The 15388-nt window shown below is 42.2% G+C and overlaps 1 protein-coding gene and 1 pseudogene across 2 annotated transcripts; one reads left to right on the top strand and one right to left on the bottom strand.

Annotated features, from left to right (window-relative positions):
• Positions 1 to 9513: 9513 nt before the first annotated feature.
• On the bottom strand, positions 9514 to 10345 carry LOC108952908 (ATP synthase small subunit 6-A, mitochondrial-like; annotated as a pseudogene).
• A 1135-nt stretch (positions 10346 to 11480) lies between these two features.
• Positions 11481 to 14883, top strand: LOC103984157 (cation/H(+) antiporter 20-like). 2 transcript variants are annotated; one of them, XM_009401599.3, is made up of 4 exons: positions 11481 to 11991; positions 12160 to 13182; positions 13254 to 14201; positions 14287 to 14883. In XM_009401599.3, the coding sequence occupies exons 1-4, from the start codon at positions 11812 to 11814 to the stop codon at positions 14665 to 14667; spliced, it is 2532 nt and encodes an 843-aa protein (XP_009399874.2). In that variant the 5' UTR covers positions 11481 to 11811; the 3' UTR covers positions 14668 to 14883. The 2 variants fall into 2 exon arrangements, with proteins under 2 accessions (XP_009399874.2, XP_064964265.1); XM_065108193.1 differs by having other exon boundaries at positions 11858 to 11991; positions 12089 to 13182.
• Positions 14884 to 15388: the final 505 nt, after the last annotated feature.

A 15388-nucleotide genomic window follows, 5' to 3' on the forward strand; every position in this document is an offset into this window, starting at 1 on the left:
CCAAAGGAAGAAGAACAAAAACTTCACCATGGATGGCAGACATAAAGTGAGGTGACACACCAATCTGTCATTTGTGCTTGAGATGGCCAGCTGCATGCATGGAGTAGCAGTCTTCTCTGGTCCACCAAATTGCCAATGGCACATATCATCATCCCATAAGGAATATACTTAAAGCGTGGCCCCATCCATGCTGATCCTAATCATAAAATCCTGCCAGTCTCATATCATGAAGAGGAGTGTGATGCACGATTCTGATGGCACAGAACGAAGTTGCATGGATACTGTCAGATGATGTTGAATTGAGAAGTCCCAAGAAGAAGCCAAGGGGAATTTGAGTTCCTTGATGGAGATTTGCATGAGAGCAGCCCAATAATTCATCATACGTGATAAAGTAAAGGTGATCTGGACCTGGTTCAACTTGTGCAAAAAAAACATGTTTGATAGGTCGTGTTTCTGTCATGCAAGCAATTGTAACCTCAAGCCCTTCTTCCATCTAAAAGAGATCAGGAATGTGTCGCCATTAGTAATGAGATAGAAAATGAACTTGGAAAGCTTCTGTTCATGCTACGCACGCAAGTGTACCATATACCATGGAAAAGAGATGAGATCATGAAATGCGGTGAAGAGAGGGGAAAAAGTTACCTTGATCGTGGAAGCCTTTCCCAAAAGCAGGCAATTACACTTGCAAATGCAATGGTTGAACGATGACGAATACACTGATTATGTATGCAAAGTTTACGCAACCTTCGTTGGAGTATTGCTCGAGAAGACACCACTGATTAGTCCAATGCACAGAAAGTTACATGCTGACCAACTTAACCAATCTTCTCTGCTCAGTGGCATCCTCGATCTTCTTCCATCTTGTCGTCCTTTGATCGATTGACCTGACGCTGAAATCATAATTTCCACTCTACACTGAAATCATAACGTCATGCATGGTGAACTTTTGAAGTGATACAATTAGATTAGGTTTTGTTAGTTTGGCAAGTCGCATGGTCCCACATCGGGAAAATCAGACTTGTTGTCTCGTCTTGAAACTATAAATAAGGACCTGGGCTTTGAAGTCAGCTGCACCACAAGAGGTACCATAAGTGGCACCACAAGAAAAACCTAAGTGTTTGCTTTGGTTTAAGTCCATACTCAGTTAAATAGTTTGGACTTATAGTTTGGTTTTTCTTGTTTAGTATTTTCGGGTGTTTTATGGCCTAGGAATATCTTCCTAAGGCATTTGTAATTGTCCCTCTTTTGCAGTAGTAATTTGCTCCTCTTTCGTCCGTGGATGTAGGTCAAAGTCAATTGACCGAACCACGTATATCTGGTGTTCTTGTCGCTTTTATTCTTTCCGCTTTATTGTCTTTGTTGTGTTGCCAAAATTATCCTTTGGTAAATTTCCTAGGGCTAGCTCTAACAAACCGGTATCAGAGCCTGGTTCTGGGATCTTTTTGGCAACGATGACAATAACAAAGATTGTTGTGAAGATCTTGCGGGTATGGATAAGAAGGCCCGATCCAGCATCATTCTAAATCTCTCTGACGAGGTTTTACGGGAGGTAGCTACGGAGACTACGGTTAAGAGCATGTGGGACAAGCTTAAAGCTTTGTACATGAATAGGACAGTGGAGAATCGTCTCTACTTGAAGCAGAGTCTATATATGCTTCGGATGATTGAAGGTACATCTATACTCTCGCATCTTGATAAGTTTGATTCTTTGGTTATGGATTTGGAGAATATAGATGCAAAAATTGATGATGAGGATAAGGCTTTGTTACTCTTGTGTTCTCTTCTCCAATCTTTTAAGCATTTCCGTGATACTTTGATTTATGGAAAAGAAACAGTTTCTTATCAAGAAATTAAATCTGCACTGAAATCTAAGGAGCAGATAGACAGGAATATCACTAGGGAAAATAGAGAGAATCAGACTGAGGGTCTGGTTGTTAGGGGGAGAATGGATAAAAGAGAATTTGACAGTAGTAGATCTAAATCTAGATTTAAATCCAGACATAGAAATTTGGAATGCAGATATTATCATAAAATGGGGCACATTAAATCTGATTGCTTTAAATTAAAAAATAAATTAAAGCAAAAGGAAAATTTTGTTGAGAAAACTATTGAATCCGCTGAAGTTAGTGTAGCAACTGATGAGATTGTTGGAAATATTTTTTCTGCTATTGATGACAGGACGAGGTCTAAAAATGAATGGATTTTAGATTCTGGTTGTTCCTATCACATGTGTCCCAATAGGGATTTGTTTTCCACATATGAATCTTGTAATGGTGGAATTGTTTTGATGGGCAATAATGTCGCATGTGATGTTGTTGGTAGAGGTACAATCCGAATTAAAATGCATGATGGTATTGTGAGGACGCTCACCAATGTTAGACATGTTCCTGATTTGAAAAAGAATCTCATTTCTTTAGGCACCCTAGAGGCCCTTGGGTGTAAATACACAGCTGAAGGTGGAGTTATGAAAGTTTCTAGAAGTGCCCTTATTGTTATGAAAGCTTGTAGGTCTGGTAGCTTGTATATTCTGTAGGGAACTACTGTCACAGGTTCGGTTGCAGTTTCGTCATCATCATTGTCTGATTCTGACATCACCAAATTATGGCATATGTGTTTGGGTCATATGAGCGAAAAAGGTTTGAGCATATTGAGCAAAAGGGGTCTACTTTGCGGACAAAGTACTGGGCCACTGGACTTTTGTGAACACTGCATTTTTGGAAAGCAGAAAAGAGTCAGCTTCACTTCTCCGGCAGTTCACAAAACGAAAGGTACTCTTAACTATATTCATTCAGACCTTTGGGGTCCAGCTCAAGTTCAGTCTAAGGGTGGTGCCAGGTATATGTTGACTTTCATTGATAATTATTCCAGGAAAGTTTGGGTTTATTTTCTGAAGCATAAAAATGATGTTTTTCTAACATTTAAACAATGGAAGGCTTTGATTGAGAAACAAACAGGTAAACAGATTAAGCGGCTTCGAACAGATAATGGCATGGAATTTTGTGAAGGTGATTTTGAAGAATTCTGCAAAAATGAAGGAATCGTTCGGCATCGCACTGTTAGGATGACGCCTCAGCAAAATGGTGTGGCCGAACGTATGAACAAAACACTCTTGGAGAGAGCAAGGTGTATGATCTCAAATGCAGGGTTGACAAAAGACTTTTGGGCAGAGGCGATTAATATGGCCTCTTACGTTGTCAACCGCGCTCCTTCTGCATCACTTGACTTTAAAACTCCGGAGGAAGTTTGGTCAGGTACTCCTGCTGATTATTCTGATTTAAAAATTTTTGGGTGTCCAGCATACATGCACGTAAATGAAGGAAAATTAGAGCCTCGGGCTAAAAAGTGCATTTTCCTTGGGTATGCTTCTAGGGTGAAAGGATACAGATTATGGTGTTCTGATCCCAAATCCCTAAAATTTATAATCAGTAGAGATGTTACTTTTGATGAATTATCTATGCTATCTTCTAAAGATGAATCTACTAGTTGTACAAATGATAGTGCGCAGAAGCAGGTGGAACTTGAGATTGGTAGTTCAGATTCTTTTAAGTCGAACTCTTCTACTCAAAGAATGCCAGTAGATGGTCCCGAGTCTACTGACGCAGATGATCCAGAGGAAGAGCAATATTCCATAGCCAAGGATAGACCACAGAGAGATATTCGACCACCACAAAGATATACAAATTTGGTTGCATATGTTTTGTCTGTTGCAGAAGAGACAAGTGAAGTTGGTGAGCCTACTTCGTACTCAGATGCAGTTTCTTGTGATAATTCCGCTAAGTGGTTAATTACGATGAATGAAGAAATTGAATCTTTCCATCGGAATAGAATTTGGGATTTTGTGAAGCCGTCTTCGAGTAAGAAAATTGTTGAATACAAATGGGATATCATTGCTGAGGGAAAGGTCCTTGTTAAGAAAATTCATACGAAAGACAATTCAGTTGATATGCTTACGAAGCCTCTTCCGGTTTACAGGTTCAAGCAGTGCTTGGACTTGGTTGGTATTCATTGTTAGTGATTGCCCGTTGGGGCTTTTATGAAGAAGGTGGAGCAAGTTTTATTGGGACATGCCAAGGTGGAGATTTGTTAGTTTGGCAAGTCCCATAGTCCCACATCGGGAAAATCAGACTTGTTGTCTCGTCTTGGAACTATAAATAAGGACCTGGGCTTTGAAGTCATATGCACCACAAGAGGTACCATAAGTGGCACCACAAGAAAAACCTAAGTGTTTGCTTTGGTTTAAGTCCATACTCAGTTAAATAGTTTGGACTTATAGTTTGGTTTTTCTTGTTTAGTATTTTCGGGTGTTTTATGGCCTAGGAATATCTTCCTAAGGCATTTGTAATTGTCCCTCTTTTGCAGTAGTAATTTGCTCCTCTTTCGTCCGTGGATGTAGGTCAAAGTCAATTGACCGAACCACGTATATCACCTGAAGAATCAACCGCATGGGGCTAGCTCTAACAGGTTTAGGTAAATCTAATATCACCTGAAGAATCAACCGCATAAAATTAACAAGATTGCAAGCTCCAACACTGGTTCTGCTTGTACCCACCCAACAAATGTACATACCCTTTGGACGTGAGAGGCGTGCTATATGTGAGCAGCAAAAAAAACACAAACAGGAGAGGCACAATGAACGCATGCTGGGGTTAGATTCACATTACGAGTATATGATATATAAAACTTGAGCTTCATAGAAAGTAGAATTAGCCCAACATTTCAAATAGCTCTTATTTTAAATTCAGAAATACCATGTCAAGTTGCAGACTTTTCACATCAAAGAAAAAACCAAGCTAACTCCACGAAGATAACACGAGGAGGATGATACCAGCTTCATCAAGGAAAGCAGTGTAGCCATGGTACCCGCCATGACAACATCGCCTGAAAAGAAATGTGTGCTATTAGATTCCAGATAATAACTTGATGAGACACACGTCTTGTGGAAAATCAAATAAATAGAACATATTGAAAGCATGTGGGATTGCAATCACACATTATGTATAGTTAATTGAAGTTCTTCCAACAATGTCACTGATCACCTACCTTGTCGACATGAGATTTTTCTTTACTGCTGCTTCTTGCATCAGTATGTTGATCTTGCTACCAGATTGAAACCCAAGTAGCTGACGAACTAGCAAAAACGGGGAGGGAGAGAGAGAAGAGAGACCTTTATGCATCAGATTTTGAAACAAATTGGTGGTTCATGCGGTGATAAATAACATATTAAGAAAGCCTTAAATCAAAAGAACCAGAGAACAGATTTCATCCAAGTGAATTACTCCACAGCACTGATCTTATGAAAGGAAAGAGGAAACAATTTTACAACAATGGAAGTCCATATAGTAGATGAGGATGGCATGATAACAACAGACATGTCGAGATTCCTTAAACCTCAACCTATGAAAAGAACATTTGCATCAAAGGAAGGAATGCTGACTAACCCAAGTCACTTATTCGGAGAAGACTCCTAATCTTAGGGGTCGAATAGCATGTACTATATAAGAGAAAGGCAAGATGGTGCAACTCTCGTACCCCGCTTAATGATGAATGGCACCAGCAGGAAAGTAGTTATCAAGTATACTCATCTAGAAGCCATGCAAAGGGTGGAAGCTTCTTTTGGATAGTACAAGAACCAGAAATTAAAACTATCCAACATGGATCCATGGGCAAATTTTCATTGTTGAAATATGATCTTTAACTCACCCCCTAACCCCAATCTCATCTGTGCCCAGATAATTATATCAGATTCCCCAAAAAACAACCTGCTCCAAGTCAGAGAATACATTAATTCACAGTTACTGGAATCTAAAACAAAGGTTCATGCTTTGTGGTTTATCCTAGGCTCCACACATATAATTCTTATATGTGATCCACTCAAATAGGCAAAATACGGTCAAGACATTTTCAAAGTAAACTAAGTTTTAACAGAGCATAACCAAAAGTATGAAGTGTAATCGTCCATAGTTTTTTTTCTCCCTTAACATAAATTAATTATCATAATAATATAATTTTTTAAAATTATTAACTTCATTGTTTGTATAGTATGATTAAATAAATAATTTAAATTGATTTTCTTAATTATATGGATAAGTTAGAAATTTTATCAATCAATTAGATTATTAATTGATTTATTTTCTAATAAGTGATGTGATTTTTATAAAGTAAATGATTCAAATTATATTTTAATGTATGAATCATAAGAAATAAATACTATAATTCTATCTTTACGTGTGAAAGTAAAAAAAAATTAAAAAAAAATAATTAAATTATTGTTTACCTTTCAAAATAACTCAACTTATCTTGTATAAAGAGACTCGAGTAAAAAATTTTACAAAGCGAGGATTCTCAAAAAGAGATATGATCCTCTATTTCCTTTTATCAGTTTTTATTTATATTTTGAAATCCTTGATATTAGAATTGTTATAATTTGTATGATATATAATATTTTAATTTTAAAATTTTATGATTAATAAATAATTATCATTGAATTGTGATGTTAGAATGATTAGTTAATTTAATAAGAGTTCTAATTCATTTAATTAGATATATTTATATTTTAAGGAATTATGTGTTAATTTCTATGATTTAATTAGTTTTAATTTAGAATCATAAATCTAAATTAGTTAATTCATAAAAAAAGAATGGATTAAAGGTTAATTATTATTTTATAATATTTTAAAATATTTTTTAATATAATAAAATATAATTTAATAAGATGGATTTGACCTGAGATAAACTAATTGGCCAATCGAATTATGTGATCAGGTATAATTCAACCCATGTGATCAAACATGACCTAGCTCAATCTATATGATTAGGTATAATCAGCCCATATAGTCAAGTATAACTTAACCCATGTGACTAAGTATGATCTAGCCTATGTAGTTAGGTATGACCAAATCTATATGGCCAGGTATATCCCAACCCATGTGGTTAGATATGACTCAGCCTATATAGTCAGGTACGACGCAAACCATATAGTCAAGTATGACCCAACTCATATGGTTAAGTACGGTTCAACTCATGTGGCCAAGTACGACTCAATCCATGTGGTCAAATATTATTAAACGCATGTGACTAGGCACAACCTAACCCACGAGCTAAACGTGGCTCAATTCAGTAATAAGACTTAGCCTAACCTGTGAATAAAGCTTAGCCCAACTTGTAAAACTAGAGCTGCCCAATTATGCAATTGGTTCTAGACACATTGTTGCCCCTTTATCTAGCTCGTTGTATCTCAGTCCAACCTTCTACTAAGGATAGGCAGGTGCAACACATATGACTCGTCTAAGGCTTAAGTGGTTCGGTTCGATCTGGGTTAACATCATGTGACATAGTCTAATTTTTTCTTATTAATTTGAGCCTATTAGTTGGCTAAATCAGATAGGTTTGATCAATTTAAGTTGATTTAGGGTGATTCTAAACTAATAAGGACTTAGGATTGGTTCCATCAAATTCTAATTAAATTGAGGATAGTTCAAGTCAATTAAACTATTTCAATTAAGATTCTAGTTGATTTAATGCTATTAAGAGATTGATATCTTATGTGTTTATGATTTGATAAATTTAAAAGTCTTATTTGAATGTATAAATGATTATTAATTTTTTAATTTTGATATTATGTGATTATTATTATGTAATGTATATGACTATGCTGAGTGATTCACGTTAGAAGTGCAACCTATGAAAAAGCTATGGGCCCATTACGACATAAAGCCACCAATAGACATAACAGGTTATACATGAAGTATGGTCCCTAATAATATCTTATCATACTATTTCTTGGATAGATGCATGAATGAAGAAATGAATATAAATAAATAATAATGATTGATCATATACCCCTATCGAGATACAGTTAGGCGTGACGATTAGACGATTCCTTCATCTATTGTTGAAAGAAACATATCCCTCATTTAGGCTAGTGAGGGATATTATTACATTTATTAGTTAGGAGTATGATATAAGTTCTCTTCATTCATCATTATGTATGAAACATATCCCTTATGTACGTCATCAAGATATATTACACATAATTGATGTGTAATATTATTTATTATATAAAAATTATTATTATTTTAATATATAAATTTTATAATAATTTATTATTTTATATTAAATTATTAATATTTTTATATGTTTTAAGGTTAATTTTATGATTTTTTGAAATATTTCTACCAGGATGTGTGAATCTTACGTGTGACAGCAAACCTGCAAGCACATGCTCCATCGCCAGAAAAACATAATAAACTATATTACCCTATCCCCCACAGGAAAAAGTATAAAGCACCTCTTAAAACCGGCATTTTCAATCCCTATAGATAATACATCAACTAATTACCCAGCATGAGTATTCCTTAAAATAATTGTTTAAATGACTAAAAATATAGTTAAGCTCAAAGGTCAATTAACTCATCCAGAGAGCCACAAATTGTTGTTTTTTAACTTCCTTGTTATGAAACCAAATCAATTTGCGGCCATTGGGGAATATATACACAATCTGTGTCTGCATAAATCCATACTGATGCATGTATCTGTGCATTGCAAATTACTCTGTATCTTAGATATCCATGACATCACAAGTCTAAGATACACTCATTCCTGCAAGATGCTCTTAATTATAATAAAAGTCTGAAGTGTTTTGTTTTCATACCTTGTTAAGATAAAATACATGACAAGGTCCAATGACTATCAAACAACTACTCTTATGGACCCTCACACAACCCTTACAGATATTTACTGATATTACCCAAGCGACCAATTTGTTACAGCGAACAGATAAAGATAGAAGTGAAAAAGACAGAGAGGACTGCAAGATACTTAAGGCCCTGTTTAAATGATAACTTATGGAGAGAGGAGAAAAGTATCTGGAAATGCAATCTTTTCTCTCATGGTTTAATAAGATGTGAAAAGAGAAGTTCTAACAAGTAGTGCTTGACAATTTTAACATTGATTGTTTTACACTTAAAAGTTTTCATTCATATCACATAGGGGCAAACAAGTGAAAAAAAGAAAGATGGTTTACTTCTCCAATTTCAAAGGAAAGCAAAAGGAGTTTCTGGAGAGAATTGGTATATTCTTGATTCTCTCTGCTTCTCTCCAATCCTCCCCTATTTGTTGCATCAAAGCAAGAGAATCCATGTCCCTTCTTTTCAGTTCACTTCTCTCGTCTCCACTTCTCTCTGTCCTAACAGGCCAAAAGAGAAACACTCGGAGGAAATAAATGAACAACTCTAGATGAGGAACAGACCAGCAGACATATTTGAGCCATAGACAACAAAGATGAATCAGCTAAAGAGCACCTCAGAACGAAAATAACAGTTCTATCTGCCAATCAGAACCCAAAAATATTGGTAGATCAATAAGTCAATGTAATGCCCTGAACTTTTTTCTTATCCAACTACAAATATGACCAATGAAAATGGGCATTTTGAATAAAAAGTGTAACATTATCGAGTATGAAGCTGAACAAAAGATGTGTCGATGCAAAGATAGAGTGAAGGACAAACACAAGAATGATCGTGATGCAAATATCTATAAGCCAATCCAAAATTTTACAACTATTTCTGAAGAGAACTAAAAGGACTACAAATCTGGAGCAATGGAATATGTAAAAGTTAAAGTGAACTCAAAAACACGATAAAGTGGCGAGCTTGAAACAACTGTTATTACTCCCATCCCACTAGAGAGGTGTCCTACAGTCACAGAAAGATACAAAACATCTGTAACCTTATAAAAATTCAATGGCATCACCAGTACTCTTATTAAAGGTTGGTCTATTAAGAATTCAATCAAAATACTAACCGTGTTAACGTCAATCTACATGAGTGATCCGACCAAACACCTCGTTAGACGCTTAATCAGATTGACCGCTGAGAAAAATGGCAGCGTCAACCAGTCAAATTGGTCAAATAGACGAAGATCGTAAGAGCATAACGGAATTCGAGACAACTAATGATTCCGAGGTTAGAAGACAAAGACTTGCTTACCCCCTGTTGTGCTCCTGCACGAATCGGGAAATTTTGTCATCCTCCTCTGTAATTTAATAAAAAAAATAAGGAAAAATCAAAACGAGGATAAATGAAAGGGAAATCAGGAAAGAGATTGAACGCACAAAAAGATTGAAAAGGGGAAGGGACGAACAGGTGAGGCCGGCAGTAAGCTTGACGATGAGAATGCCGATCATGGCGAATCCGACGAGGAAGGGCCAGTTGCGGCTCCACCCGCTCTTGAGGAACACCGGCCATGGGTCGAACTTCCTCATCTCTCCACGCGCTTGTCCGCTGACGACCCTCTGCCTCTCAAGGTTTTTGGGAACTCCACTCCCCTTGATGCAATCGTAACGGCCTTCCACTTGGACTTTTCTCATATAATAACCAACCCCCGTGATTCCAACCTTAATATTTACACACGATCAAATGAACTCCGATAACTTACTCATCAGATCCGACTCAGCGACACGGGTTCGGATGCGGATCCTCCACCCCGTGCCAAGGTTTCTCATTGTTACGGGTTCGGATGCTTTTAGAAATCGACCCAATAAGACTGGACCACAACACAACTATTGAACGCCACGCGGCGTGATTTGTGTCAGTCCGTCCTTGTGGGATTTACATCACATACCATAAAAGCGCATCATCTGATGGTGATCGCTAAATCATGCGGTCAAGATTGACGATCAAACCGTGGCGCCACGCGGGAAGTAAGTTGGGCTCGCCGATTACCATGAGCCCATCTTTGCAAGCCCTATTACCTATATATATATATATATATATATGCGCGTGTAATATCCACAATACAATCTTTATTGATTTGGAAGGTTCAAGTAAAAAGTTGAATGTAGTCAATTGCATGGCTATGGTTTCCTCCCAACTTGCTACGAGCAATTTGAGGTCATGTTTGCAGCTTGAGTGACTTCTATCGATTCTTCTGTACTTAACGTCGCCTTTCTCTGCAGCAGCATGAGGGCCGAAGAAAAAAGAAGAAAAGTTCAGGTTCCATCGCCAATCGGCACGAGAAACCATGCTGATCATATGCTCTTCTTGTGACGTGATCACGGGTGGCTTGTGTTCTTCTCCAGCTTCATGCACCATCACCACTGCACTGCATCCCGTGTTTGACTTCCAAGCTTTTGAGCAATTTCTTTCTTAGCCACGATCCTTCTTCCATTCTCTCAAGTTCGAAGCGTGATGTTGAGTAAGTAATCACCACCCTACGATCTGCAACCGACGCTGAATCGTCAACATGATAGTGAACTCAAAGTAGATCACGTTTCGTGACACAAGATCACACCTACAATGGCCATGGCGATGCCTGAGGAGGAGAACAATTGGGCTGGTCCAAGAGTCGACCTGTAGGAGATGGTAACCCATTTGGACAAGTTATGTACGGTGCCTGTGATACCGTCGTTTTCTTCCTTGAATTCCTTCTCGCTTTTAGGCGAGTCATATGTGCAGCAGTAGAGGTGTTTGTTTTCTCAGGTAAACACAGAGTCTCGTCCAGTATCGCTCATCGAGTATGACCATTATATGAGTTGCGGTGCACCGCCACCCTCACAGCATCTCTGGGTGATATGTGTCGTAGCTTTATGCGCTCCAAGTCACCTGTGCGTGCTCTCTCTGGGTCGTCGAAGTCTCCGGTCTAGAATTGCTGCTGCTTCAATTGCACCAAACCCCTCCGCTCCTCCATCAGCTCCTCTGCAGTCCTTTCTTTATAAGGATCGCCTCCGCCCTGTATAGCAAACGAAGGCTTCGCTTCCCGGAGCGAGCAGCATAGCCGAGGAGCTCTCTCTTTCTATCCATCGATCTTCGAGAGATGGCGGTGAACATAACCTCCATAAAAACCTCATCGAATGGGGTGTGGCAAGGCGACAACCCCCTCCACTTCGCCTTCCCGCTGCTCATAGTTCAGACCACCCTCGTGCTCCTCCTCGGTCGCTCCCTCGCCTTCCTCCTCAAGCCCCTCCGCCAGCCCAAGGTCATCGCGGAGATCGTCGTAAGCCTCCTCATCTGACTAATCTAAGTCACTCCTCTTCGGTATACATGATCTGCAAACCACCGCTTTAGAACTACATGAGCTTTACATGACGCAGGCTTTTCGCCACTAGGCATACATGCATCGACTGCAGTGGTGCTCATGAACAAACACTGGCTTCTTTCACAGGGTGGGATTCTTTTGGGGCCTTCGGCGCTCGGCCGCAACAAGACGTACTTGAACAAGCTCTTCCCCTCCTGGAGCATGCCCATCCTCGAGACGGTGGCCAGCATCGGCCTCCTCTTCTTCCTCTTCCTGGTCGGCCTCGAGCTCGACCTGCGCTCCATCCTCCGAAGCGGCCGCCGCGCCTTCGCCATCGCCGCCGCCGGCATCTCGCTCCCCTTCTCCTGCGGCGTCGGCGTGGCTTTTGTCCTCCGCAGCACCGTACCCGGGGCCGATGTGGCCGGCTACGGCCCCTTCCTCGTTTTCATGGGCGTCGCCCTCTCCATCACTGCCTTCCCCGTCCTCGCTCGCATCCTCGCCGAGCTTAAGCTCCTCACTACACCGGTCGGCGAGACCGCCATGGCCGCCGCCGCCTTCAACGACGTCGCCGCGTGGGTCCTCCTCGCCCTTGCCGTCGCTCTCTCCGGGACCAGCGGCAGCGGCAGCCACAGGAGCCCCGTCGTGTCGCTCTGGGTCCTCCTCTGCGGGATGGCTTTCGTGGCTGTGCAAATGATTGCAGTGAGGCCGGCGATGTCCTGGGTGGCGAAAAGGGCGGAGAGCGAAGGAGGCGAAAGCGAGGTGTGGATAGCGCTCACTCTCGCCGGGGTCCTAGTCTCAGGATTCTTCACCGACTTCATCGGCATCCACTCCATCTTCGGCGCGTTCGTGTTCGGCTTGACGGTGCCGAAGGACGGGGAGTTCGCCGGGATACTGATCGAGAGGATCGAGGACTTTGTGTCGGGGCTGCTGCTGCCGCTCTACTTCGCGTCGAGCGGCTTGAAGACGAACGTTGCAAGCATCAAGGGGGGAAAGGCGTGGGGGCTTTTGGCGCTAGTAATCAGCACGGCATGCGCCGGGAAGATAGTGGGAACGTTCGTGGTGGCAGTGGCGTGCAGAATGGTGGCCAGGGACGCGTTGGCGCTCGGCGTACTAATGAACACCAAAGGCCTCGTCGAGCTCATCGTTCTCAACATCGGCAAAGAAAGAAAGGTACGATAGAATGAGTGAATCCCAAAATGTTACAAGATTTGATTCATGACACGTTCCTTATGACGTGGCAGGTTCTCAACGACGAGACGTTCGCCGTAATGGTGCTCATGGCGCTCTTCACCACCTTCATCACCACCCCCACCGTCATGGCCATCTACAAGCCCGCCCGAGCTCACGAGCACCGCAAACTCCACCGCTCTGCCTCCTCCTCCTCCCCGCCGTCGGCCGCCTCCGACCCTAAGGAGCTTCGTGTCCTCGCCTGCGCCCACAGCCCCCGCGACGCCCCCTCCCTCATCACCCTCATCGAGGCCATCCGCGGAGGCGCCCACCCCCGGCCGTCCCCCCTCAAGCTCTACGTCCTCCACCTCGTCGAGCTCACCGAGCGCTCCTCCTCAATCGTTATGGTCCGCCGCGCCCGCCGCAACGGCCTCCCCTTCCTCAACCCTCTCCGACGACGCCAGCCGCAAGACCAGGTCGCGCTCGCCTTCGACGCCTACGGCCAGCTAAGCCACGTCCGCCTCCGCCCCATGACGGCCGTATCCGCCCTGCCCACCATGCACGAGGACGTCTGCAGCGTCGCGGAGGATAAGCGCGTGTCCCTCCTCATCGTCCCTTTCCACAAGCGCCAGCACCGCAGCCGGGGGGACGACGGCGCCGCCGCCATAGAGAACGTGGGGCACGGATGGCGATCCGTCAACCAGCGGGTGCTGAGGGAAGCCCCCTGCTCCGTGGCCGTTCTCGTGGACCGCGGCTTCGGGGAGGGGGAGCAGGTGGGGCCGACCGAAGTGACGCGGGAGGTCTGCGTGCTCTTCTTCGGCGGCCCCGACGACCGGGAAGCAGTAGAGCTCGCGAGCAGGATGGCGGAGCACCCCGGAATCCGTGTCACCGTAGTGAGGTTCATCACGCAGAAGAGTGGAAACGAGGATCGGCAAAACGTCACGCTTCGGCCGTCGCCATTGAAGAGCGCCGAGAAGAGCTACACCTTCTCCACCGCGGTGATGGATCGCGAGCGAGAAAACGTAAGGTTTCTTTGAGTCACCCTTTTCACAACACACAAAGCATGCCCCGGCGTAGTAACCGACGGTTGCTAACGATGTGCGACAGGAGAAGGACGATGCGGCGGTTGAGGCGTTCCGCAGCAAGACGGACGAGACAGAAGGAACGGCAAGGTACGAGGAGAAGACAGTGGGGAACGTGATAGAGGCGGTACTCGCGATCGGCAGGAGCGGCGCGTTCGATCTGGTAGTGGTGGGGAAGGGGCGGTTCCCGACGTCGATGGTGGCGGAGCTCGCGGGCCGGCCGGCGGAGCACCCGGAGCTAGGCCCCATCGGCGACGCGTTGGCATCTTCAAGCAACGAGGTGGTGTCGTCGGTGCTAGTGGTCCAACAGCACGACGAGGTCCACTCGGACGAGACGCCAGTGTCGATGGTGTTGGGGGATGGCGCCGACGCCGTCGTCCTCGAGGTGGACGGCAGCAAACACTAAGCTGAAGCTAGCCGAGGGTAGGATGATACAGTGCGTATATTGTTACAGCATCAACAGGCAAGTAGCCTTCCTAGTAGGTCAAGTGATGCATATCATATTCATCCTTCAACTTGATATTAGTGTTACTATCAAATATTCCATTTCAGTTCCTGGCATCTAGCTCATTTAACCACTATGACATATATTATCCATCTAAAGAGAATACTGGTTAGTTTATTGATTCCCCTTCATTTATTTGATTAAGGTTTTTTATGTGTATATTGCAATAGATTAGCATAATTAACAGACCCAACCGGGTTGCTGTACATGATATTGTTAAGAATTTTGAATTAGAAAAGCTTGACACGAAAGTCTTTCAAAGATTTTTTAATTCAAAATTATTATTAGAAAAACTATCTTGGGTGTCAGTGTGATCATACTACTATATCCAAAATGAGATCTCGATATACCAAAGTAGAGACTAGTCTGCTAGATAAGCTTGACGAAATATCAAGAAAAAAACATAAGTACTAAGTCGGGTAGGTAGACCCAATGACTTAGTAAAGACCAACACATCATAAGACTTGCATTAGGGGGGGTGGCAAGTAAGGATCATTGTTAAAAGGCACTTCAGTAACCATCGAAACATTTTGATCATTGGGATACTTGGTTAATGTATCTTTCTAAATATTTGCCTCAGGATACCTCAACTTAAAATGGGCTAAAGCAATATAGTACGCGT

The sequence above is a fragment of the Musa acuminata genome, chromosome BXJ2-5, assembly GCF_036884655.1.
Source record: "Musa acuminata AAA Group cultivar baxijiao chromosome BXJ2-5, Cavendish_Baxijiao_AAA, whole genome shotgun sequence".
NCBI lineage: Eukaryota > Viridiplantae > Streptophyta > Magnoliopsida > Zingiberales > Musaceae > Musa > Musa acuminata.